Source organism: Ruditapes philippinarum, unplaced genomic scaffold (assembly GCF_026571515.1).
Source record: "Ruditapes philippinarum isolate M1 unplaced genomic scaffold, ASM2657151v2 ctg1459_1_1_1_1, whole genome shotgun sequence".
NCBI classification, from domain to species: Eukaryota; Metazoa; Mollusca; class Bivalvia; order Venerida; family Veneridae; genus Ruditapes; species Ruditapes philippinarum.
Window position 1 is genome coordinate 57,724 of NW_026865326.1, and position 26,346 is coordinate 84,069.

The following is a 26,346-nucleotide window of genomic DNA, read 5'->3' on the forward strand; positions in this document are numbered from 1 at the left end:
TTATGAATAATTCATGTATGATTGACTGTGACACCAATTAAAGATATTTTGCAGAAGAAACTGATTGTAAATTGTATACTGTGTTGGTATTAAAATGTACCGTTTGTAATCTGGATAACTTAATTGGCATTTTGAAGGATTAAATTCCATTTTTGGACTCACATCTCAAGCTAGTGTAATAAAAATCTGGAGAGGGGTTCACATCCTTTAAGAGCTATTGAAAATTGCAGACTCGGTTTTATAGAATCTGTTGATGATGAGATAATGGAAAGTGCAATACATGTATATCTCTTCAAATCCTGTACACTAAAAGTACTGGAATCAGTGATCCTTGAAGAAACATAAAAATATAAGAACAATGATTTATAGGGCAACTTTTTACAGCTGCCACACAGCACTAACACCTTCCTTTGCCTGTAACCAGTACTATTGTTGTAAGTGGTAGGAGTAAAAAGCCATATGGAGAGAAAGAGAGATACACAGCTGTGTCATCTGAGGAAAAAAAGTCAAATTTTCTAGAGTTTTACAGTCAGGGAGATCAGTTATATATATAACAAATAAGAGAAGTCTTAGAAATGAGACCTGAAAAGACTGGGACAGTGGTGAGACAACATTAAATAATACTGGCCATGACTTACTGTATAAGAAACAAGAGCTGTCCGTAAGACAGCGCGCTCAACTTTTTTATTGCTTGCCAATAAAAAAAGTTTTTGCAGTAAAAGGCAATACAAGAATCTCTGTATTTTTAAAGTGAACAATGGCCATGAGCATTAAGATATTTAGTGAAGAATTATTTTACTGAATTGTGTGATACCCTTGAACACTGCAGCAAAGTTTGAAATGTTTAAGTCAAAAGAGGGCTGGTAAGAAAGAAAAAAAAACTGAGTTGAGCCTTAAATAAATTTAATAGTATGGTAAAGTGAACAAGTGGATAGGAATGAATTTTTTTAGATTTTTTAAGTTTTTTAGTGCTTGCCTATAATACAAAACATTGACAGTTAAGGGCCATAATTCAAATAAAATCTTTGACAGAATTACCTTCTCCTGGACATGTTTGGGAATCATGATTGTAAACAAGTATTCCAACTTTCAAATTAATATCTCAAACAGTTCAGTCAAAAAGTGGACTGGTACTAAAAACTTAACCAAGATTCTAAGTCGATAAAAGGCCTTAATTTTTAAAACAAATCCTTGACAGAGTTACCTTCTCTTGCGTACAGATGGGGGTAATGATGTGAAATAGCATTAAAAGTTTCAAAGCAATATCTCAAAGGGTTAAGGCAATAAGTGGATTTTACCCATATTCAATGTATTTTCTAAGTCAAAAAGGGGCATAATTCTGTCAAAAACCTTGACAGAGTTATGTCCTCTTGTCTGTTGATGAAGGTCGTGATGGTAAACAAGTATGGTCAGTTTCAAAGCAATACCTCCAATGGTTTTGAAATAAAGTGAGGTGGTACAAAAAACTTAACCAAGCTCAATACACTTTCTAAGTCAAAAAAGGGCCATAATTCTGTCAAAAACCTTGACAGAGTTATGTACTCTTGTCTGTAGATGGAGGTTATGATGGTGAACAAGTATGGTAAGTTTCAAAGCCATACTTGTAATACTTCTGAAATAAAGTGGGGTGGTACGAAAAACTTAACCAAGGTGTGACGCCAACGCCGACGCCGGGGCGAGTAGGATAGCTCCCCTTTTCATAGAAAAGTCGAGCTAAAAATCATCAATTTGAGGGTTAGCCTTGGAACATTATTTCTGACTTTGATCAACTTTGTCAACCTTGTATTTTTACTGTTTTAAGTTAAAACGACACTGTAAGTCACAAACTGACATCCTGGTTTGATCTCAGGTGCCCCTAATCTAACATTATTTACAGGCTCATGTATAAAATTATTATTACAAACCTTCATAAGCTAGCATAAAACTAAAAGGATGTCTTGCAAGTCAGTAACCTATATCATTTAACACAACAGGTCCCTGTCAATTTAAGTTTCATATTTTGTATTGTTTATAAACAAGACTATGAATTAAGAATTGTATGAAGAGAAATGGGTTGAAAATTCCAATTGTCTACAATTTTTTATCGCATGACAATTAAAAAGACAAATCAAACCCTTGACATCTAACACTGTAAAATAAGACACCTCTTAAGGACCAATGTGGCTCCACAAGTAGAATATGCATCTGAAGTCTGGTCCCCCATAAATTGATCAGACTGTCCTACGATCTTCATGTTGGGTTTAATCTGACTTTGGATAAAAAAATTCTGGTGTTACCCAGATGCTAGAGTCACTTAAATGGCACAGACTATATCATATTGTCTGTAGGCTCTCCATGATTCACAAAATAACTAATGATATAGAGCCCATATTTTACCCCATTAGGGAAAGCCTCCCAATATGCACACATGCTGAGCTATAGATTTATCCCAGCCAAGACAGACTACTTTAAATTCTCATTCTTCCACTGGAACAGCCAACCCCATATTATTGTTTCATTGCTCACACTTAACCAGTTCATATTGAGCATATCATCACCACAACAAATTACTTGACTGCTTTTACGCAAAAAGTCTGAGCAGGGCCGAGGGCTTCGGTAGGGCTGTAGTGCTCTTAGAAAACATGTATGACGTGTATCAATTCAAATAAAAACAAATTAAAAGTAAATGAAAATTTCAAAAAAATATATATCCTATATCCGATGAGCTGCGAAAAAATCCTTAGATAACTGGGTGCTGCCATTTTGAAATCCTCTTGAGCTAAATATAGATTGATGCGCTTTTAATGAGCTTCTACATAATTCAGACTATTGCTAGCAGCAAATGCTAAATAACACTTCCGGTGAAAGAATGATGTACAAAATCAGAAAATAAACATGCATTTCATTGACAAAAAATATAGTAACGATTATAAATAATATGAAATTAGGCAAAGCCTATGAACGGGGAAGTCGTTAAAAAAATCCTTTCATTCTTTCCGTTTTAAAGGTGTCATTCGATATTACATACACCGCTTCCGTTTTCACTCGGAACACTCGACGATTATTACTAATCCGAAAAGTTGAGATTTGTTCCGTTATCGGAATACCCCGCCTATTATCATTGACATACATTGTAAATGGCGGCACCCGACTAGAACTGACACTGAAAATTTCATTGATAGGTATAGAATTCTATATATTTTTTATTTGATTTTCTTTTAAATATTCACGTGTAGTCTAAAGCCGGGCAAGCCAAAGCCCGGACCCGCTTCGCGGGCCCGGTCTTTGACTTCCCCGTATAAAAAAGTTACTTTAACATATCCTTTTTGATAAATAAGCGCATTAAAAAATAACGTGACCATGTTATACTAAAAGCATTATTCATAGGAGCTTTCCCCGCCATAGGTAGCGCCTAATTTCATATTACATTTAACAACAATTTACATTTCCGACTGTTCATTTAATATATGTCTACATCTACATCATACTGCCTAACAATCAATTGTGATTATGACTAGCAGGCCATGTATAAAATATATGTCTTCTTTTACTTCACTTTTTAACATTTCTCAGTGGTTTGACGTGCTGACTGTCTACACGGCAAGTGGGTACTGACTAAGGGTTAGTGACATTTTACAGGCACTATTCCTGCTGGCTGGGGACCTAGAGCTTTATTGTAGAAAATCATTTGCTGAGAAGGCTGACATGCAGTTTGAATGTCATCTCTTTAAAAGTCATGTCATAAGCTATTATTTTGAAACAAAAATATCATCAAAGTATTATCAAAAACAAGTGCATGCAAGCACCTGCTTATTTCAATTAACTGTGATAAAGGCTGTTTTTATGCAAAATATATACTTTATGCCGAAATGAAATATGTTGCTGATGTTCTATTAAATACATCTTACTTACTTGTTATGTTTTATTCTACTTTTCTTCTTTGTTATCCAATCAAAATATAAGGATACAGTAAAACAAAAGTTAATTGGAAAAATTGACAGTGTCGGCCATCTTGAAATATTTGGAATCACCTTGGAGATGACGTCACAGCATTTCTGCGGTGAATAATTAAATTTTGATAACCAATAAATCAAAGTAATAAAAATCACTTCAAGTTGAATATGATATTTTTCATTTTTAATAAACATATTTTTGATATTATTCAGAATTGTATAAAAATTTATTAAATAAAAGTGGGTGTACATTGCAGCCTCGTTTTCATCATAATCAAATTGCAAATGGCTGCCATTTGTGAAGGATGATACACCTCCCACTAAAAATTTTGCCGAATTTGTGAAGTTTCGTTACTTTGATACATTTATACTTTTTGAAAGGGTAAGCCTAAAAGTATTTTGATTAAAGGAAATCAATGACACTATGCACTTGATTGTTGTCTTGCAACTAAGCATGTTTAATAATATTCATAATTATTTTATTTTTAAACATGGTTTTAAAGAAGATGACACATGACAAACATTTCTTTAAAACTACGTGTCACTTCATCTCCCGATTACTGTTACATCCCTTTTTATTCGAAATAATCTTAATAAAGTGGTGTAATTTTGTGAAGAGTCTTCAAGCACAAAGTAAATTGCAGTCAACCATATTCAAAATGATAAATTTATTGGAGTTGTGTTGTTTATTTTATGCTTTTAAAGTGCTTATAAAGCTGTTATCATCATCAGCTAATTGTAACCTGCCCCACATCCCTGGGAATAGCAGGACGTTACGATCATTGAACCCTTGGCAAACAGCACATCTCTGGAACATCATTCCTCCCCCCAGCCCCCATAAATATTGTCTAACTAAAAATGATACCAGTTGTAACAATTCTAACTGTTTAGTGGCAACATATAGGGATCACCTCCCCTTCATCTGTGTATGTCAATCCACAAAACTTTCGGACAAATGTGCATTTTTAACGTAGAAAGTACAAAGAGTACACAAATTTTTCAAGGTCTGTGCGTCCAAAACGCACACTTTTTGCCGATGGGGAAATGAACAAAATCAGCAATAAATTGGTGGCCCGCAACCTATACTGTATGTAAAATAACCAAAATATGGTGGTCGTTGACTTAAAACGCTTGACAAATTCGAGCACTTGCGTGTTACGTCATAATATTGTAAATCATGAGGGAGAACCAGTTAAAACTATCTATTTTTTTAAGAAACACAACAGTAAGTTAGTTCTTTACTTTGCAAAAGGGAATAACCTGTAATAATCTCAAATATATATATAAATTATGCACGGATGTAAATGCAAACCAAAGTGTGGCAGACTGATGTATTTATGAACAAAAATTTAGTCGGCCGTCATGGCCTAATATTCCTCCGCGGTCAGGCGAAAATATTAACTGTCAGCTGACATGTCACATGACCAATGATTTACGTAAAACTTGATGTCTGTCTTCATTTTAAACGTATAAATACTACATTGTTATTGTTTGAAAAAAAAATAGAATCTAATTAGAACATACATTATAATGAAAAAAAAATAAAATAAGAAAATTATCTATTCAATCCCATTAATCCAAATAAAAAATAATTTTTTGTTACTTTTGGTAGAATTAGCAAATTTCTATTTTTCATTTTTATTTTATCTGATCTCAACAAAGTTCTGATTGAGTACTATTGTAAGAAAATGCCAAAAGAACAAAAACAGACAGTCATATCAAAAGCAGCTGAGGCTTTCAAAGCATAAAATGAAGCTAGGAGCATTGAAAGTATGATTGTTTGCATCAAAACATTTGAATTTATTGAAATCTTGATTTAAAATGTGCTTTTCTTGTGTTTTTTCATCATTTTATTTCTCTGGAAAAGTGGTACCCACATTTTTTATACTGAACCCACTTTTTTCAAAACAGGTGGGTCTTGTACGGGTCCACTTTTAAAATTATCAGTGGCCTGGGCATGCAGAGATAAGTACTAAAACCAAGTCTAGTTGTGCATATCGTTGGCTTTTTATTTCAATAATTATAGATTGTATGGACTACTCCTAATTCAGAGTCTGAGGGGGAGTAATGGGGTATTTGGGTACAGAAACCAGAAATTCCTGGGTAAACAATAAAGTTATAGAATAGGATTAAACAAATGCATTTTTTTTTATCATTTATAGATTGATTTTGTGCAAATAAGCATAGTTTGATCATCTCAAATTGGTTGTTTTCAGGAGCTTCTGGAGGGTTACGCGGAATAATTAGAACTAAGTCTAGTTGTGAATGATGTTGTTGTTTTCCAGTTCTGTGATTTTTGTTAAAGTTAAGGCCTTGTGTGACTAAAATGGCTTAAAACATGAAAGGAAAAGTAACATAAGTACCATTTTGTAAGTGTGTCCGTCCGTAACATTTTCGTGTCTGTTCAATAACTATGTCATTTATCAAAGGAATTTGAAATAAATTTGTAATTTTTTTCAGGATTAAAGAATAAAATTCCAGGATGCCTGCAGTAAAAGGAGATGGCATGAGAGGCTTGGCAGTCTTCATCTCGGATATAAGAAACTGTAAGTACATGTACTGAGGTTAATACTGCTGTAAGAAATTTGCAATTTTTATAACAGTGTGTTCTTGTTAGAAAAAATAAAAAGGCAAATTTATATAAGCCTTTTGTTTACATGGGGAAGAAACTCAGAATGTTCATTATGATAAGTAAAAAACCTGATATAAACCTTGAGTTTTTTAGTCTGACTATGCGAAACATACGGAGAACTATTGGACACACTCAGTCACTTAGTTTTTGCATGAAAGTTGGTATCTCTAAACCTACTGAAGGGAATATTTTGAAACTTTTCACACTTTTTTTGAGAGCATAAGTAAGGTCACTGTTTAAAGTCGATAACTCTAATATGGATTTTGACAGAATTATTGTCCTTCTTTGAAATATGAAAATTCTGCATTATTCTCTTGTTTCTTTAAACCCCCAATGATAGTTTAGGCAGCATTTAATTTTGTCCTTAATCTTATAAATAGACACTTATTTTACCAATATGAGACATTGTGTCTCACTATAGGAAAATACACGTCATAGTGAAACTTCTACATAGGTATTATAGGTATTACATAGAGAGATTGTTACATTATTTGGCTCTATGCTCAACACTGTCAGGCATCGTTTTTACTGAAAACTTAAGGTCCATTTTGCTAAGGTCAGGTCATGAAGAGGTCCGAGTTCAAATAAAGAAATGAAAATCTGGGTATTAACTTTTTAGTTGTGAACTGTGAGATTTTATTGTAAATGTTTACTATTATAAGACTGAACATTTGTAATTGGTGACAAATTGGCACCCTTGTTCCAAATTTTAATAAGTTAAAATAGATTTTTACATTTTTGCTAATACAGCCTTTATTAATTGATCAGTGTCTTTCATATTTGTAAGGAACATTCCTCTGTAGGTCCTTTACCTATTTGTGAAGTAAGGAGTCACTTGTATCAAGGTCATGGGTGCTGAAAAGAAATTTCTGCTCTTGCTAATACAGCCTTTATTTATCGTCAGATCTTTTATATCTGGTTGTAACATAATAATCAAGTCCCTCTAGTCTAACTTTGTAAGGAGTTAAGGGTCACTGGGTTTAAGTTAAGGTCATAGGCACTAGCAATTGTTTTTACATTTTTGTATATGCAACCTTTACATGTATTTATTGACATGTGCATTGAAATACAATGACAAATGTGCAGGTTCAGGTTGGGGAGCATCTGTCACAGTAAGTGATATGTCTTGCATTGACATTGATTATTACTGAAACATGGTATTCAGGTTGTGATGTTAGATCAGAAAACTTCATTAGACAGTCTCTGGTTAAATACTTCATGGGTACAAATTGCTATACAAGAATATATGTAGTATGTCCTTGGGGAGGTCAGTTTTTCCAAGGTGTTTTACCAAGTATAGATTAGAATTGAATAACATTAAATGTCACACCATGTATATTTAAATTGAAAATACTGTTTACATATTTACACATCTGAAATATTTGTGAGAGGATGGAACAAATTAACTATGAGTGTTCATTTTGTCATTTAACCTGATCATAAAATAACTGGATGTTTTTTGGTTTTTTTTGAAAGAACAGAAAAAATAACTGATGTCAATTAATTATTCCTTAACCTGCTGAATTTCTTAAACTTGTCCAGCTTCACCGCATTTATTAAAAGTGCAGGCTGGCCTGGCATTATACGGGTGGCAAAAGCTACATGTAGTCACTTTTCAGGAGGGTAAGGGTCTAAATTATATAATTAAATTTCAGAGTCACCAAATACCGTTACATTTAATTTTTGTGTCGCTTTGAAAAGGCGACATATAGGGGTTACTTTTGTCGGCGGTATCGTCCCCTTAAGCTTGTCCAGAGCATAACTCAGTCACTGTATGTGGGATTGACTCCAAGCTTGGTATGCATGCTTCTTTCAATAACCTGAAGTGCAGTGCACAAGAATCGTTACACTGAGCTTCTTAAATTTTGAGTTATTGCCCTTTGTTAATTTTCATACTTTATTTTTATTCTGGCCATTTCTCCTAATCTATGAAAGCTATGGACTTGTAACTTCATAGGATGATAGATCTCATTAAGAATAGGTGCAGTGCACAAGAACCGGTACTCTGTACTTCATGATTTCAGAGTTATTGCCTATTGTTTATTATAATGCTTTATTTTTGTCTGGGCCAATACTCCTACACAATAAAAGCAATTAAAGCTACATCAATCCTGATGTATCATTTTACAATCATTTCAAATGCCACTAAAGTTCAAGGTACATGTACATTGTAAGAGCAGTGTTTATAAATAACCTATATATAAGAAGAAAATGATGCCTAAGTGACAGCTATACTGTTCACAAGGCAACACATCCCACTGGCAGAGTTCTAGTTAATATGTGTTTAATTTCTCAGTGTCTATTCTAGGACGCGCGATCGCGCGATTCACGCTTATATTTCACAGATCGCGCACAATTCAAAACCATGTGCGTGAAAATCGCGCATCTATAAAAAAAGTTAATAAAATCGTAAAAAAATTCTGGAAACATAGTGATCCCTCGGAAGCATAATTCCATCTCGCATTTTATTTGATTGTTTTGTTTACATTTACACCGGAAACTGAAGGGAGGTAACTGTAAGCTAATTATAATAATTTAGTACCGTATGGTACAGGTTATGTGAGTTGACGGAAATTAACGGAATGTTCCGTACCGACCGGAACTAGTGTGCTAGGTCTGACAGTTGGGCGCCATTATAGTGTAGTAAATAATCAAGAAAAATAAGACAATTCCTAGCTTGGCTACGATCTAGACGTAAAAGATAGGTCGATTGTTTTTATTGTCAGTCCCTTGATAATCAATCGCGACAGTTCTATAATAATTTGTTTTCGTTCATAAATTAAGGGAGGACAACTTCTGCTGCCTTAAATGAATATTTTCGTTTTAAATTTTTCATCGGTTGAACGCCTCATTGTAAACTTAATGCAGACGATTTAAAATTGGCAGTTTATATTGGCACCCCTTGATTTTGAAAATCGCCCCCTTTTTTGAAATAGAGGGGGGAAAATCACCCCTATTTTTGAATTCCTAGAATAGACACTGTTTCTATGTTTATTTCAAATGAGTGAATAAAATCAAAATTCCCTTAGCTTCCTTGTAAGAACAAATTTACTTTAATATAATTTAGTAATTAAAATAGTTACTGCAATTTTTTAACAAATATCAAATTATTATATTATTTTCCATGAATGCTCTATGTAAAAAGTCTTGTGAGTCTGCTTTAACTTATATTGAAATTTTCTTTGACAGACAAGTTGGCTGTTGAAATCCTATTTTGTGTTGTTGCCCACATTCTAAAGATGTTTATTGAGTTAAAAGTAAACAAGATTATCCCTGCAGATTTAAGAAATATTCTGATTATTTACGGACTTTTCTCCCTGGTAAAGGGGTGAAGGACTTATAAATTTTTATCTGATCTGTGAAAAAATATAGTTCCAGTGAAAGAATGATAAACGTGTCTAGATATTGCTTTTGTAGTGTCTTGGAGCAGTTTTAATAGCCGAATAATACTCAGAAGTTTAAAGGTTCCTTGATTTTAGTTTGTATACATAGACTTTCAGGATGGTTTAAAAAATAATGAAACTTTGAAAGTTTACAGGACCTGGTTATAGTTGGCATTTACTTGCAGCATTTTACATTGATTTCAGTCTGTCCTTTGGTGAATGCTCTAGGGCAAATGACCCCCTTAAGTGTATATGATTTAGTGATTTTTAAATCTCTGAAAGTAATAAAGGTCCGTTTCTAAAAAGTAGTTAGGACATGGCCAGTATGCAATCTCTAGAAGTTCCATTTTTATTTATAAATAAATTTCATTCTAGCTGTTTATGTTCTGTATACATGTAGTTTACAAATATTGGACCATGTTCCTGTGTTTATGTTAGAGCCCAAGATCAATATACTGATTTTGTTTAGGAAAGTAATCATAGTACATGTATATATTTTTATATAAAATGCATGAGATTTCTAGAATATTCTAAAATGTAATCAATACAATACTGCTCTGGGGTTAACATCTCTGGATTTTTCCCAATATGTTAGTAATTAAAAACGCAAACAGTAATATATTTTCTATAATAGCAAGTAATTAAAATGTGGACAATTTTCAATTCCTATTAATTGAATTCAAATAAGAATTGTAAATCAAGTTATAAATACTGTATCAGAAAGAAAAAAACCTGCATAGAAAAATCAGTATGTTGTGGAGATGGGGTTGTAGCTTGATGTTGTTATGAGTTTTATATTTCTCTGCCTAATTTGCATTTAGATGAAAATAGAATCCTCAGTTGTTTCAGAGATAACATTTTGTTGTTTTACATAATGATTGTCATTTGTGTTTATATTTTTAATTGGTTAACGTTTATTTGGCTGAGTTAGTGTTAAGATTAAATGGACTTAGAATTGAAAAGTATTGAAATGAATATAAATTATACAGCCAGCTGTATAGTCCAGTTTAATTGCACGGATGTGCTGACTGACATTAAGTCCTTTAATTCAATTGTATATTTTTTTAGGCTTAATAAATGGTAGGACTCATATTATTTTAACCATTGTAAGAGTAGGCTTCCTGGAAATAACCTACGCAATGGTGGTCTTTGCAAGCAATCAATGTTGCTAAAGTTTAAAGCCTTAAATAATGGTAACAATTTTATAGACACCAGGTAAAATGTTAGAAATGAGTATTTATAAATATGATGTGTGTGAAATGTTACAAATAAGTATATATCACAGGGGGTAAAATGTTACAAATGAGTGTAAATCAAAAATTTATAAACTCTAGTCCTAGTGGGTAATGTGTTTCAAAAAATGAGTATAAATTCCAGTTAGTGACATTTTATAAATGCACCTTAGTCTCAGTGGTCTATGCTTAATATAGTGTAAAATCCCAGCAAATTAAATATTCCTATTACAAAAGATTTATACTGTATATAAGCACTGTGTATTTTACTCCTTATGTTGGAGAAAGCCGAAAATCATTGGTTGGGTAATAGTAGAGAGTTTGGCAATTCTGATGATTTGTATTGATCAGTGTTTTTGTCTGGTTGTACTTCTCTCATAGAAACCATTGATCAGTTCAAATCTTCTCCAATACCAGCACCTAATTAAACATCACTTTATTCTATTTCATGGAATTGTAAATGTCACTTACTATATGTCTTACATTTATTGATATTGTCATGTTTAATTGACAACCACCATGGCTTTTTTTTTCAAGGGGCATTTCCCCTCAAGAAAAATTATTTAAAGTCAAGTTTTTCCTCCCCTTTATGATTTTTCCCAAATGTCTTTCACACAAATTTTGATAAAGGCAGGGCCTTTTTACCCTTCTTTGCTGTAGCCGGTATCCGGCTACTTCCCCAAACCGACTTACTACCTTTTTTCCCCAAAAAACAGTCTAAAATTCCCCTTCTTGCGAAGATTTCCCCTTTCAAAGAAATGTTAAATTGAAGAAAAAAACTTGTAAACAAACTTTCTTGTTTAAAAATAGATCGTTGTTTTTGTCCGATGAAAGCTAATTATTCAATTACCCACTAGAGGGATACCTTGATTTAATACAATAGATGTTAACTCACAGACTCGGTCTGAGTTTGCAACTTTTTAAAAACAGCATGCCAGGGAAAACTTTGCTGTCATATTTTTTAGTGCACATGTGATATTTTACAACAATATGGCGACCAATTTACAATGTCGCTTATGTAAACAATGTCACAGAACAAGAAGAAAATACAATTGAGTGATGTTTGTAATTGTTTACTAAAATTTAACGAATTGTTGACCTTCCTGTAAGTGCAAGAGTATCCAATACATGTATCCCCTTGCAAGTTTGTGTGTCCAAGTAGCACAATATATGGCCAAGTGTGGGAAATGTTTTACACTTGGGAAATAGTGAGCCTAGCACAACAGTGCCAGTAATAGTGATACAGTGGTAACTGATAATAATGTTCCTTCTGAATCAAATCAAGAATCCTCACAGTCATGTCCTACGTAAATTTTCTATAATTAGGAAATATTAGTCAAGGTATTCTTGGGCAAATATAAACTGGCAATAAAATGATCTGGAAAAAATCCCTTTTACTATGTTAACTTATGTTGGACAGAAAGCTCCTTAAGTGTGTTTGGAGGAAAATATGCAAATATATTATGATATTTCCCCCAAATGTGTAATTTAAATAAGTATTTATAGTATATCTGGTTATAAAACAACACACCGACTGCCTGTGGAAAATATATTTTCCCCAAAAGTATGAAAACCTCGCATTTTTTCCCCACAAAAAGGGCTAGGGCGCCTTCCCCAAAACTAGTGAAAAGGCCCTGAAAGGAAATACATGTATATATAACTTGTACTTATCTCTTGTACACACTTTCTAATTAATAGGGAAAAAACCCAGAATCTGTCAAATAATTTTGTTTTCGAGGAAAATTGTTATATACTTAGAACTTATTAGTTTGTTGTCATAAAGAAGCAAAAAGCAATAAAGTTCTCTACCACATGGTGCTTTTAGATTGAAAGTCAATAAATTTTTGTGGATTTGCAGAGCTTAGAACTATTCCCCAAAGAAATAGCAAATTAGTATATATCTTTATTATTAAATCAGTATGTGATACAAATTATTGTAGCGTGTTGGAACAAGTCTTTGAAATGTGTTTCTAAGTGAAAAAGTGGCAGAAAATCAAAAGTACTGTAAAACACTTATTTTTCGCGAGAACCTTATTTCGCGAATTTGAGGCAAAATGTCCAAAATATTTATTTCGCGTCAACATGAATTCGCGTCTTCCCGAAAAATGTAAAACCGGAAACCAGATGTCATTCGGATATTTTCTGTCCTGTCCGTTCACTAACTTTGCGTCGTTTATTGTGCGACGAATGGATTTATAACTGTATCGATTTTTCTGATAGCTTGCGATTACTTCTTGTTAAGTGAAACCGTCTGTCTAAAAATGTGTCAATAAAGTGTGATAATTATTTGATATGTGTTCACTGTGTTTGTCATGTATTCCTGATTAGCCATTCAAAGGCAAGCAGACGAAAATCAATTAAACAGTACTGTAATTTGCCTAACCTGTAGTAAACGATTATGTTTACCCTCCGGCTTAAACTGTAGTACGATACAATAAGATACAATAAATAGATATGTTACAAACAACTCGCAGGTGCTAAATTATTTGTACCAAATACCGAAACAGTTATTCTGAAAATCGTATTTTCTGTTGTTGTTTTTTTTTCATACTAGTAATCTGTACTATATGTGTATGCTGCAACAGTTGAATAGCTACATGATGTAACTAGAACTGGTTTCGATACTTTCCCGCAGATATATATCCATGTGTACGCATTTTCGGATATTGTTCATTAACGGACAAGTGTATAGACAAAGTGAAATATTCGCGAGAAATATGAATTCGCGTCTTAGAAAACTCGCGAATATTAGCGAAAATAAATTTCTCGCGAATAATAAGTGTTTTACAGTAATCAGTGATTGGAATGTTTACCATGGTAACAGTCTGTTTGTTTTCAGTTAGAAATTATTATTGAATAATCTGGAGAAAATTAAGTTGGTTATAATTCAACTTATTTGGTTTCAATGTAAGTTTGAATTGACCTCTTTCTCTTTGTGGGGTTTGAGATTAACAGACTGAAGGGTCACTTAAGCTAAAATATTTTTTTTCTTATTTCATCCTGAGAAAGCCTTCATTTGATTATTAGTTATCTTAGGTACTTTTATGTAGTTTCCTTGCATTGACCTCTTCCCTGCCTTTGAGACTTGTTGACAGGGTCAATGTGAAGATATCTGACGCCATTACTGAATCTAAAACACCCCTCTAATATAAACGCCCCCTCCCCTTTTTGACAAAAATCCAAGGAAATTAGAACTATTTTGACATAGCTTCCTTGTGCTTCTAGTTTATATAATCTAGTGTAAAATAACACAAAAAACAGTATTAAAAAACTTTGACAATTGATATATAAAAATGTATTTTATTCAACACCATCTCTTGTCAGTTTAACTTTTGTAAGGACACTGAAGTTTGACAACTTCACAAAAGATCCCTTACAAACAAACATAAATATCAGGATCAAGTAAAGAAGGGTATTTTTATTGTTTCAGGTAAAAGTAAAGAAGCCGAGATAAAGAGAATAAACAAAGAATTGGCAAACATTAGATCCAAATTTAAAGGTTAGTAGTGTGAATTCTATACTACTGTATACAATGTACAGATATGTAAATAACAATGAATGGTATGATCCAAAATACAGTTGTTTTTTAATGCAGCTGTTTTGAGCATTTTACCAGAAAACAATCAATGAAGGTGTTAGGTGAAGAGTAATTAGTCTTGTTAATAAAAACAGAAATTGATGATTAGCTGATGATTTAATTCTTTAATTTTTCTGGGAAAAAGATGAGAGTTTTATCAATGTTGTTTACCATTTAAATTGATATTTATCTTATATTGTATTGTGTCATGTTACTATATATGGTATCAACTGTTGTCATGTTGAGTAAGTCAGATAATAACCATTAATGGTATACATTTAGAGTTCTAATGTTGTAATGTAACAGTATTTTAAAAATTGTACATTTAATGTATATACATAGTTTTTAAAAGAAAAAAAGATTAGAATGAAGTCCATGATATAAAGTTTTCCTTCTTAACTTGGAGTTCTTGGATCAATGCTTTTCAAAAAAGGTATTATCCTAAAGGCTGATTAATAAAATCTCAAGGGTATAACTGTTTAGTTGCTTATTGTAATTTAATATCACAATTGACAAGTATTTTTTCCTTGAAACTTGAAACAACCATATTTATAGAAAGAGAATTATTTATTGTTTATATAACCAGTAGGAAGTATTATGTTTTATAACCAGAACTGAATATTATTTGTTATTTATATGATGTTCAGGAGACAAGACATTAGATGGCTACCAGAAAAAGAAGTATGTGTGTAAGCTCCTGTTTATATTTCTCCTCGGACACGACATCGACTTCGGTCACATGGAGGCAGTTAACTTGCTCAGCTCTAATAAATACACTGAAAAACAGATTGTAAGTTCTTGATACTAGTGATAATAATATCTTGTTTATGTCAACTATGTAGTCAGGCATATGTATGTACTAGAATATATGAGCTGTGTCACGACAAAATCAACATAGTGCGTTTGCGACCAGCATGGAACCAGACCAGTCTGCACATCCGTGCAGTCTGATCAGGATCCATGCTGTTCGCTTACAAATCCTTTTACAAGTAGAGAAACTGATAGCAAACAGCGCGTATCCTGATCAGACTGCGCGGATGCGCAGGCTGGTCTGGATCCACACTGGTCACAAACGCACTATGTTGGTTTTGTCGTGACGCGGCTCATATGCATTCTGACCTAACTATGTATTGCTGCCCACTTAGAGGTACTCCGCTGAGATTTTTTTATGTGAATGCACTAGAAATATTTTACCAAGATTTATGCACCATGTAGGTCTAGACCAATAAATTTTCTACACATTTTCCCAGATCATTGCCTCGCTCTAGTTTTCCGGAATAATCATTTTCATTGTGGAAGATGGCTCCAAAATGATGAGTTGCACCACTAGGCAAAGAGTTGCACAAAAATTGATTTCAATTTAATTCTAAGTAAATTTTTTATATTATCTAATAATCTTTGGTAGATTTATCCATTTTAAGTGATTCAAGAATCTCAAAGTTTATGTTCTTAGGCTTTTTTTTACCTCAGTGGAGCTGCTTTAATAATAGTCTCCAATAGATAGTTAATACACTGAACAGCAAATAAGTAAATTTCCTTATGGCCAGGAAAGCGTGAATACTAGTACATTGTTGCTTAATTTGAGACCATAGCTACAATAAATACACTGGAAAAAAAAAATTTAAGTAGTTTTCATGATCCGACTGGCGATTCTTACTTCCTTTTATCACCATTATAGAGTTAGGCCAGTGTGCATACATTAACAAGTGTTATATGTGCAATTAGACTAGACTATAATGCAGGCCACTTAATAGATTTGGTAGTGAAATCTTTTGAATTAACATTGGACTGTATGTATGTAGGAGAAGCACAATGGTTAAAAGTAGTTGTAAGTACTTGTTAGTAATGGAGTCAAGAGGTAACAGCTACTTGACGGTCATTATTTCAAAACAATACAGCAGTAAAGTGGCAGTCTATTTATATATAACTGCTGTTAATTGATGATTATAATACTCCTTGTTAATTACTTAGTTACTAATTTAAGTGTTGTATAATACACTCTAACAGAAAGTGTTGTCATTCACACATAAGAGGGCTACTATTCTAATTATGTGAAATAAAAAAAGTTCAGGTTTTGTTTTAGAAACTCATGAGTTTGTGAGTTAATATTTTCATTTTGCAAGCTTTCTTGCAAAATTGATGTAATGTATGAGAAACTATTGATGGTATAAAGCCTTGCTTTATAACCAATTTTAACTGAATCATTTCTGCACAATGATCTTATAAGATTTTGATGAAAATATAATAAGCAAAAAACCTTGTTTGATAAGCAGAATTCTAATAAGATTTAATGAAACTGACATGTTGATATCCAGAGATAGAATTATATGGTACAGTATTATTTTGTTCATTATTAGGCCTTCAAAAATCATTTGGTGCTTGTGAATGTTATTTAACAAGCTTAAATGGACTTCCTATTTAACACTTGGGCTGCTAGCGACTGACTTTACCCATGGGACCAGTGCAGACTGAAGATTACTCATTAGCGTGCACATTCATGCCAACTTACAAGGTCTTGAGTGTTTGCTATTCAGTCAGTACATTTTTTGAAATTTTCCCTAAAAATGATTGGATATTTTTTTCCAGATTGAAAGATGGACAAGCCATTTAAGATATTTAGCAGGGTAAGAATTACATGCTAATGTCACAAAAATGATTATCTTTTTATAGGGTTACTTGTTTATATCTGTGCTTATTGGAGCGACTAATGATTTGATGAAGTTGGTTATACAAGCTATAAGGAATGACCTTGCTAGTAGAAACCCTGTACACATTACCCTGGCTCTACAGTGTGTGGCTAACATTGGCAGTAGAGAGATGGCAGAGGGTCTTAGTGTTGATATACCAAAACTTCTAGTCTCTGGGTAAGTATATCAAAACTGAACCAAAAGCGTTAAGCCTTTGCCACCAGTATAGAGCCAGGCCAGCCTGCACATCCGTGCAGTCTGACCAGGCTCTATACTTTTGGCTGACAAACTTTAAATATTCAAATTAATATCCCTAAAATTGATAATGGACAGTCCCAAAATGGAAGTGGGACAAGTCCATTTAAAATATTCAACATGTTAAGGGTTAATAAAAAGAAAGAGAATAGTCTATGTCAATATTCATGATAAAATGTTTCAGATTACATCTGGCTTGGCTGTGTAACATGGGTTTGATACTATCCCCACACAGAGTTGATATTTTTATTCATAATTTTTGGGATTGTAGAAGGGACATAGGGGGTGGGTAGGGACTACACACTGTGTTTAGTATCAAATCACAGCATCTTGCCTGTGTGCTGTAAAGTGTTCTGTTTATCTATTTAAAGATACATGTATATTTTAATCACCTGGCAATATGTAATGTAATGTTTTTCTATTGAAGTTTTGTTAAAAATAGATAGAACGGAAGGAAAAATGTTAACCATTCTGTTTTTCTTTTCTAATGAGGGAATTTGATTTTACACATATTGAATGCCCTCTAGCTTACTGTCACATGGTATAATCTGTTATTTGTTTTATAGAGACACAATAGATGCAGTGAAGCAGAGTGCTGCCCTGACATTGTTACGTTTGTTGAGGTCATCACCTGATATTATACCAATGGGAGAGTGGACATCTAGAATTATACACCTACTCAATGACCAGCATATGGTAATTGTATACATGTTATATATGTTCATACATTGAGCATTGAATAAAACAAGTCTTTTTGTACTGTCAGCTGTGCTTTGATAGAGTAGTTAGATCTACAAAAATACACTTCAGCGAGAAAGTCTTACTTTAAAGTTAGGCTTTTAGCATAATTCAACAGAGTTACTACTTGAAGCAAGATCCATTGTCAATAGCCTTTCAAGAATTTATTCTGAAGAAATATACATTAATCAGACAATTTGACATCTTGCTATTCTTTCTCATTTTCCATATTACAAATAATCTTGAGGTCTTCCTTCACCAATAAAGCTGGAAAGTCGCCATATGACCTATACTGTATTTGTGTGATGTAAAATCAAACAAACGAGAGAAAAAAGGTGTGAAAAAAAGAAATATTTTACCAAAATTTAAGACAGCTGCGAACCCTTATCACTTTAAGAAACTACATTTAATATTAAATACAGTTAAAGTGAGTCACTAAAGTAATGTGGAAATATATCACATTTTCCTTGATTGTATGCCAATGTTACAGATTGTAATTTACATTTAATTTATATTTCAGGGTGTAGTGACTGCAGCTGCAAGTTTGATAGAAAACCTGGTGAAGAAAAATCCAGAGGAGTACAAGGGCTGTGTCTCTCTAGCTGTATCCAGGCTCAGTAGGGTGAGTGCTAGATTTATGTCTGTCTGCTTAGTTTGAACCTGGGACACTGGGACATTTGCCTTGTATGTGAAATGCAGTCATAAGCTTATGTTACAATAAAAATGCAACAATAAATGCATTATTATTATTGAAATAAATGCATAATGATTGAAACATAAGCTTATAGAGTGAATTGTATGTACATTTTGCAGATGTCCAAACTGGTGAGTGGTGACAAATGTGCACCTTTACTTTTCCACTGGGGAGGTGGGGGGAGGGCAAATGTATGTAATGTATACTGCTTAGCTCATCAGGAAGAGCATTAGGTCTAGATTGGTGACATTTCTCTATAACTCAAATGGTCATTTGTCACCCACCTTAAATTTCCACCTTATGTATATCCTGCTTCATTGCTGATATATAATAAATAAAAAAAGAGTTTTGATCCGTTAAATGGCCAGTATAATAGGTTATATGGCCAATATAATCAGTTGTAATCTATTACACCAAAATCAATAGACATGGTTATATTTGTATACACTTTCAAAAATCATTATACAAGCACTCTTCCTTTATTTGTGGAAAACCAAAAATGAGTTTATAAATTTACAGCAGCATTGTATATAGATCATATAAACATTATGGAAATGAATTTTTGGTAAAATAGATGCCATTGTTTTGTATTATAGTTATATAATGTATGTTTCAGATTGTGACATCATCATACACAGACTTACAGGACTACACCTACTATTTTGTTCCAGCTCCCTGGTTATCTGTGAAACTTCTTAGATTGTTACAGAATTACCCACCACCAGGTGTGTAGCATATAGATTCTCGTGTATAATGAAAAAAATAAACAAGATTTGCATTGAACATGGCTTAACATCATTTTATGGAAGTAAATGACAGTAGCTTTAGACTTAGTCTTTATATATAATTCAAATATAAAATTGTACAGCATTGCTTTATTGTATCATAGTTTTCAGACCTTTTCATTTGAAAAAAAGTTTGAGTTAAATGATAAATCCGTAAATGCACAGTGTGTATTAAGTGAAGTGCAGGTATTAGTTAGGCCATTATTTTTTGATATTTCGGTTTACAGACCCGCCGACTCTGTATTTTGGGAAAATGAAAAAAAAAAAAAAATCTGCCCCCCCCAAAAAAATTCTGTGTTGTCTTGAAATACGCTGCTAATAATACGACTTGTCAAAGAAATGTCGCGGTAAGTATTTTAATTAACTGTTAAACCTACCACATGCCAGACTATTTTACCTACGATTTATACAGTGAGATACGCAACCGGTTATCTTTACTCGAGAATAGCCTGTCGTCTGCTAGTTGGGCAAAGTGTTTATTGGTGTATTATGAAAGAATGTCTGTTAAATGGGGTCAAGCCATTCTCACAGAATTATAATTAGGCTTTGATCATATTTCATCAATGCATTGAAGGTCGAAATGCGTAAAAATGTAAAACAACCAAACAACCAAACAAAAAAAAAACACGCCAAATTACGTAAGCAATTAAGGACAGAGCGAGAGAAATCTGCTGCAATTGACAAGATCAGTATTTTCAGATTTAACAAAAAAAAAAAAAGTCTTTAAAAGCAGATTGAATACAGGTTTCAAACAAACAAAATAAAAAAAAATGCCCGCACTTACTTTTAATAGATTTTTATGTCAAAAATTGACCCGCTAATTATCCGATAAAAATATTTTCACAATGGGCAAAATTTAACATGACTTTGTGTAATCTTTTCTTGACAGTTTTTTTTTAACATCTGATCTATAAAGAAATGAGTGCAAGTCAGCTGATTTTCGGCACCTTTGATGATTCAGATTACACAGCAGTGTGTAAACATCAAAGAATAACAGATTCTTTTGAAGAGCTCGCTTACCACTTGTCATAAGTCATTGTGTGTAGATTTCATCTGTGTTTTTAAACAATGGCAATATGAGCAAAAGTTTTTTTTTGTGTATTTAAACAATCTTTGGAATAGACAATCGGCGATGTATTTAATTTCATTGCTCTAGTAAGTACTATGTATATGTATGCACCACATTTATAGTTATGAAAACTTTTTTTTTTTTTCCCGCCGCCGACCCTACCTTTTTTTGGAAAAAATCAGTAAACCAAAATATAAAAAAAAATTGGCCTTATAAACACTCCAATTATCACACTGTCTGTCAGGGGATAAAAATAGATCATGCTCGTTGATGGACCACATTTTTCTGGGGTTTACAGATTTTGACCACATGTTAAATGTTAATTAATGCCTATTATACAGAGCATTAAAACACTGGGCTATCTGATTTATGTAGGGGGGGGGTGGCTATGCCGCCTTGTACAAATCAGGTATCATGTTTCAATGCTCTTTCTATTATTTAATAATGACCTTGAAATAATTTGAATTCATTATGTTTGTTCTGTACAGAGGATCCGGCTGTAAAAACTCGGTTAACCGAGTGTTTGGAGACGATTCTAAATAAAGCCCAGGAGCCACCAAAGTCAAAGAAAGTTCAGCATTCAAACGCAAAAAATGCTGTACTGTTTGAAGCAATTAATTTAATTATACACATGGACAGTGATCCTAACCTTCTAGTCAGAGCATGTAACCAATTAGGACAGTTTTTACAACATAGGGAAACTAATTTAAGGTAGGTAAAAGTTTTAAAGGTTGACTCTATATTTGTATAGATCAATGTAACATGTTGTAAATGACAGGACTGTAACCTGGAGAAATGGAAATTTTGATATGGCATTGCTCTGAACACTAATGAATTAGTTTGGAAATTTAAGCTCTTAAAAAAGCTGTTTAGCTTTTGTCATTAAAACTTTGAAGCTTTTCATGTGCAATCAGCTAGCTTATCTCTACTTAGGTGCTCACTCATTAATGAAGTAATACTTAGTGACATCTGAGGTCTTTCTTCAGCAGTAGGTCTGAAAAGTCGTCCTATAACTGATCAAAATTAAAGCATGGGGAAAAAAATAATGTCGGGGCGTCCGTGGCCGAGCGGTTAAGGTCGCTGACTTCAAACCAATTGCCCCTCACCGCTGTGGGTTCGAATCCTGACAGGGATTTTGGATTCTTTCATGTGAGGAAGCTATCTAGCTAGCTTACGGAACGTCGGTGGCTCTACTCAAGTGCCCGTTTGTGCCTGAAATAATGCAAGGAAGGGCACCCGAGGTCTTCCTCCACCAGTAAAGCTGGAACGTCGCGATATGACCTATACTGTGTTGATGTGACGTAAAACCCAAAACAAACAAACAAACAAAAATAATGGTTAAATTTGATAAGTAATTCACCAAAAAGAAAACAGAAATCTTTTCCTACTAGGACTAAGGAAGTATCTCATAGTTAAAGTGCTGAAATTTTGAAAGAGAATCAGTTTAATATTTAATTTACATTATTCATAAAAGCTTTTCCTTTTCTCCTTACATTATTATGCATGTATTACATGTATATGTATATTGTCTTATTATTTCAGATACCTTGCATTAGAAAGTATGTGTTTGTTAGCAACATCAGAATTTTCACATGAGGCTGTCAAAAAGCACCAAGAGACAGTCATCACAGCTTTAAAGGTATGTTCATATTTAAATGAACTGTCATTGATTTTAACAGTGTACACCATTGAGTTGTATTTTGAAGAAATTCTTCAGGTAATTGAACCATTCTCAAGTCACCTTCCAGGAACTAGTCACCTTCCTGGAACTAGTCACCTTCCTGGAACTAACAGTCCTGGTGCCATATGAGGAAACATTGTTGTGACTGTTGTATGTGAGATCTTAACCTCCATCTATATCATTGCTCCTCTTTTTCTTTTATTATGCCCCCTCATTAGTGGGGAGAAGCATATCTAGAGATTTGGCCAGGCTGTCGAGGTGTAACACCATCCTGCTAATGACTTGACAAAAAAATAGAAAGTATCTATGTCCCATTTCTAGATTTATACTGAAGAAAGTGGACACAACTGATTTATTATATTATATTTCCAATAGCTTGCTTAGAACTGTTATATGACATAAGCCTAATATCATCTCTTATCACAGTGTATTGTTTATGACATTGATGTATTGCATGTCATACTGATATCACATTTTCTCTGCTGACGGATGCTGATGTTGTGTCTATTTTGTTGTTATTATTCTGAAGAAGCCTTGACAATATTCAGCAAGAAAGTTTAATGTTATTAATCATACTGATCAAATTACAAAATGTCATGAATTTAATTATTTTGAAATTATTATCTAGGAAATTGTTATTAGTCTCTAAGAAACATTCTATGCATGTACATTGATTTTAATTAAAAATGACAGTTTACATTTATATTAAGGTTATTTATGGTATCACAATAAAGTACAAACTCTTTTAACTGAAATTCTATTATTAGCTTTTCTGTTTCAAATTAAATGCCAGGCTATTATGGAGTCATTTTGCAAATTTTTTAATGTAGCCCATTTCTTAATTACTTTAAAAGGTACATGTATCAACTTCAAGCTTGGCATATTCACTTTTCATAATCAGACATAGTAACTTTGTAAAACAAGAGAATTATGCTGAAAGTTAATTTTTGGAGAAATGCCACTTCAGTGGAATATTTGTTAAAATTACTTAGTGGAACTATCAAATGTTTTAACATGAAACTTTGAATATTTGCCTGTCGTGACATGGCACTGTTGTAAGACAAGGAGTATTACCCAAATGTTATATTTTGGGAGTTCCAGAGTTATGTCTTTTTTAACAGAGATTTATGATCAAAATTGCTCCTTAAACAGAATGAGATGAAAACTATAATAAATATCATGAAACTTGGAATACTTGATATATTTTCAATATCAATGCATTTAAACTCATTCCCTAACACCATTCCTTATCCTTTTTTCTATTTCATATATTGATCTGTCAGAAATTCAGTTTAACACAACTTTAAGACATTAACAATATATAATAACCTAGCCTTTTCTGTGTACAGACTGAGCGTGATGTAAGTGTTAGACAGAGGGCTGTAGATTTACTGTATGCAATGTGTGATAGAACAAATGCAGAGGAGATAGTTGGTGAGATGTTGGAGTATCTAGAATCAGCTGACTATTCTATCAGAGAGGAAATGGTACGTATTGTTAATATTTGCATTTGTGAATTTTCCGTGCCACCACATTTAGTATCCTATTCGTGAATAAAAAGCAGTTATTTCAAGTTCTGTAAATTTTTGTGTTTGTAAATTTGTAATGCCACTACATTCAGTTTGCAATTTTTACATTTAGTTTCTTGTCTGTGATTAACATTTAACATCTATGAAATAAAAACCAGTTTATTTCAATAAAAACAAACAGTGCTTCTGACTTTGAAAAAGAACTCTTTTGAAATCGATCTATAACTGGTATTATTATATAATCTATAAATAGCTTTGAAATGCCTTTCCCTGATTGGCTAACAAGCAACTTTTTGTAAAAAATAACAGGTCAATATCAGAGTATATTCACTGTTTTTTTCCCTAAAAATAGATTTTCAGAGTATATTCACCGTTTTTTCTTCTAAAAATAGATTTTCTGGAAATCCCACTAAAGACGCGAGACTATGACGTGACGTCATGTTAAGTTTGTTGTTATAACAGAATAAACATTTAGTGACTCGTATATAAGAGTCAAATAAGTCTATTTTAGTGACCAACAACAATACAAATAAGCGTGTCAATGCGCTTATTTAAAAAAGAAAGGGCCAAACTATGGAAAAAGTAGACAAGATGAAAAATGGCAGATTTGATAAACCATATAAAAGCTATTTATAAATTATATAATAAAACAGATATGTACTTTTTAGCTGTTGAATATGATGTGATATGTACTGAAAAATTAATATTGACCTCGGCTATCGCCTCGGTCAATATTAATTTTTTCAGTACATATTACATCATATTCAACAGCTTAAAAGTCCATATTTGTATAATATTGGCTACACTGAAAAATAATTTTCAAGAACGGTGGACTGGTATGGAGGTTCATTCATTAAAAATAATTCTGGTTTTTGTAAATAACATGTTTGAAGTTATAAGTCGCTTAAGATGAGACTAAACTAAATTGTAGAGTATTGTTGAAATTGGCATACATGTTTAAGATACCCTGTTTTTACTCACAGTGATTTGTTGCTACATATTTGAGGCTGACAGCACACATTGAATCATAATAAAATGTAACAATGTAAAACTGCAGTGTCTAAACATTTTGTCTTATACAGGTATTAAAGGTGGCCATATTAGCAGAGAAGTATGCAGTAGATTATACGTGGTATGTAGATGTGATCCTCAACCTGATACGTATAGCAGGAGACTATGTGAGCGAGGAAGTCTGGTACAGAGTTATACAAATTGTCATCAACCGGGATGATGTACAGGGATATGCTGCAAAGACTGTGTTTGAGGTGAGAGGTCAAATTAGTCTGTATTTTAATAAACATTTTTAAGATATAAGTATTTTTAATAAACATAATTTATTTAAAACTCAACTTTGAATAAGTATTACACTCTTGAGTATTTTAGTATAAGACTATGGTATATCAGTAACTGTATAATTGGGTTGATGATGGGAAAGTTCAGATAATATCAGTCACTCATTGGGCATCATTTTAGATAAACAATTTCTTGCATATCAGACTGGCATTTCGGTTAGTTTTACCTGTGCTGGAAATTTCATTTCATACTCTGTTGTAAGAAAATAGTAACAGGTGAAATGACATTAATTTCCATGGAAAATTGTTTTATTAAGGTTGTGAGTTAAAATATAATGTTATAATGGAATATGATAGAATATGCAAAAAAAAATTGACATGTTTGCAGTTCGGATCAGAATAAGCATCTAGCGAGAACCGCCCATTGGGCGATAACAAGGCCTGCCACAACATATGACAGATATTATTAAGAAACCTAAATATATATGATTAATTATTAAGTAATTAGAGCAATTTGATTTTTCTTATGGATACATACTTTCATTGAGTGTTTAAGTGTTACTTTAGATTAAAAAATGATATTAAGTTTACTTTGGGAAAGGAAAAAAGCAAAAAAAAACAAAAAAAAACTTTAGACATAATCATTTTACAATTTAGTAATTTGTTACAGGCATTGCAAGCCCCAGCATGTCATGAGAATATGGTAAAAGTTGGTGGCTACATCCTTGGTGAATTTGGTAATTTGATTGCAGGTGATCCAAGATCAAGGTAATTAACTCCTGCTCCTCTTTATCATGTTCTAATTGCTTATAACTGGTCTAGTTGCTGTTTTATGTAATAAAGTCTAATCTTATATTGAT

At 32.9% G+C, this 26,346-nt stretch overlaps 1 protein-coding gene across 5 annotated transcripts in view; it reads left to right on the top strand.

The window, feature by feature from the left end:
- The first annotated feature begins 4,177 nt into the window (after positions 1-4,177).
- The window catches only part of LOC132728652 (AP-2 complex subunit alpha-2-like), a 38,733-nt gene continuing 16,564 nt past the window's right edge, over positions 4,178-26,346 (top strand). For all 5 annotated transcript variants that reach the window (XM_060714328.1, XM_060714329.1, XM_060714330.1 and 2 more), the window contains exons 1-13: positions 4,178-4,314; positions 6,393-6,478; positions 14,610-14,678; positions 15,404-15,546; positions 17,427-17,620; positions 18,265-18,394; positions 18,957-19,058; positions 19,747-19,855; positions 21,473-21,695; positions 22,527-22,623; positions 24,015-24,152; positions 25,277-25,459; positions 26,157-26,254. In XM_060714328.1, the coding sequence (XP_060570311.1) occupies positions 6,415-6,478; positions 14,610-14,678; positions 15,404-15,546; positions 17,427-17,620; positions 18,265-18,394; positions 18,957-19,058; positions 19,747-19,855; positions 21,473-21,695; positions 22,527-22,623; positions 24,015-24,152; positions 25,277-25,459; positions 26,157-26,254 (1,550 nt within the window). In that variant the 5' untranslated portion in view covers positions 4,178-4,314; positions 6,393-6,414. The remainder of the gene's footprint in view (positions 4,315-6,392; positions 6,479-14,609; positions 14,679-15,403; positions 15,547-17,426; positions 17,621-18,264; positions 18,395-18,956; positions 19,059-19,746; positions 19,856-21,472; positions 21,696-22,526; positions 22,624-24,014; positions 24,153-25,276; positions 25,460-26,156; positions 26,255-26,346) is intronic.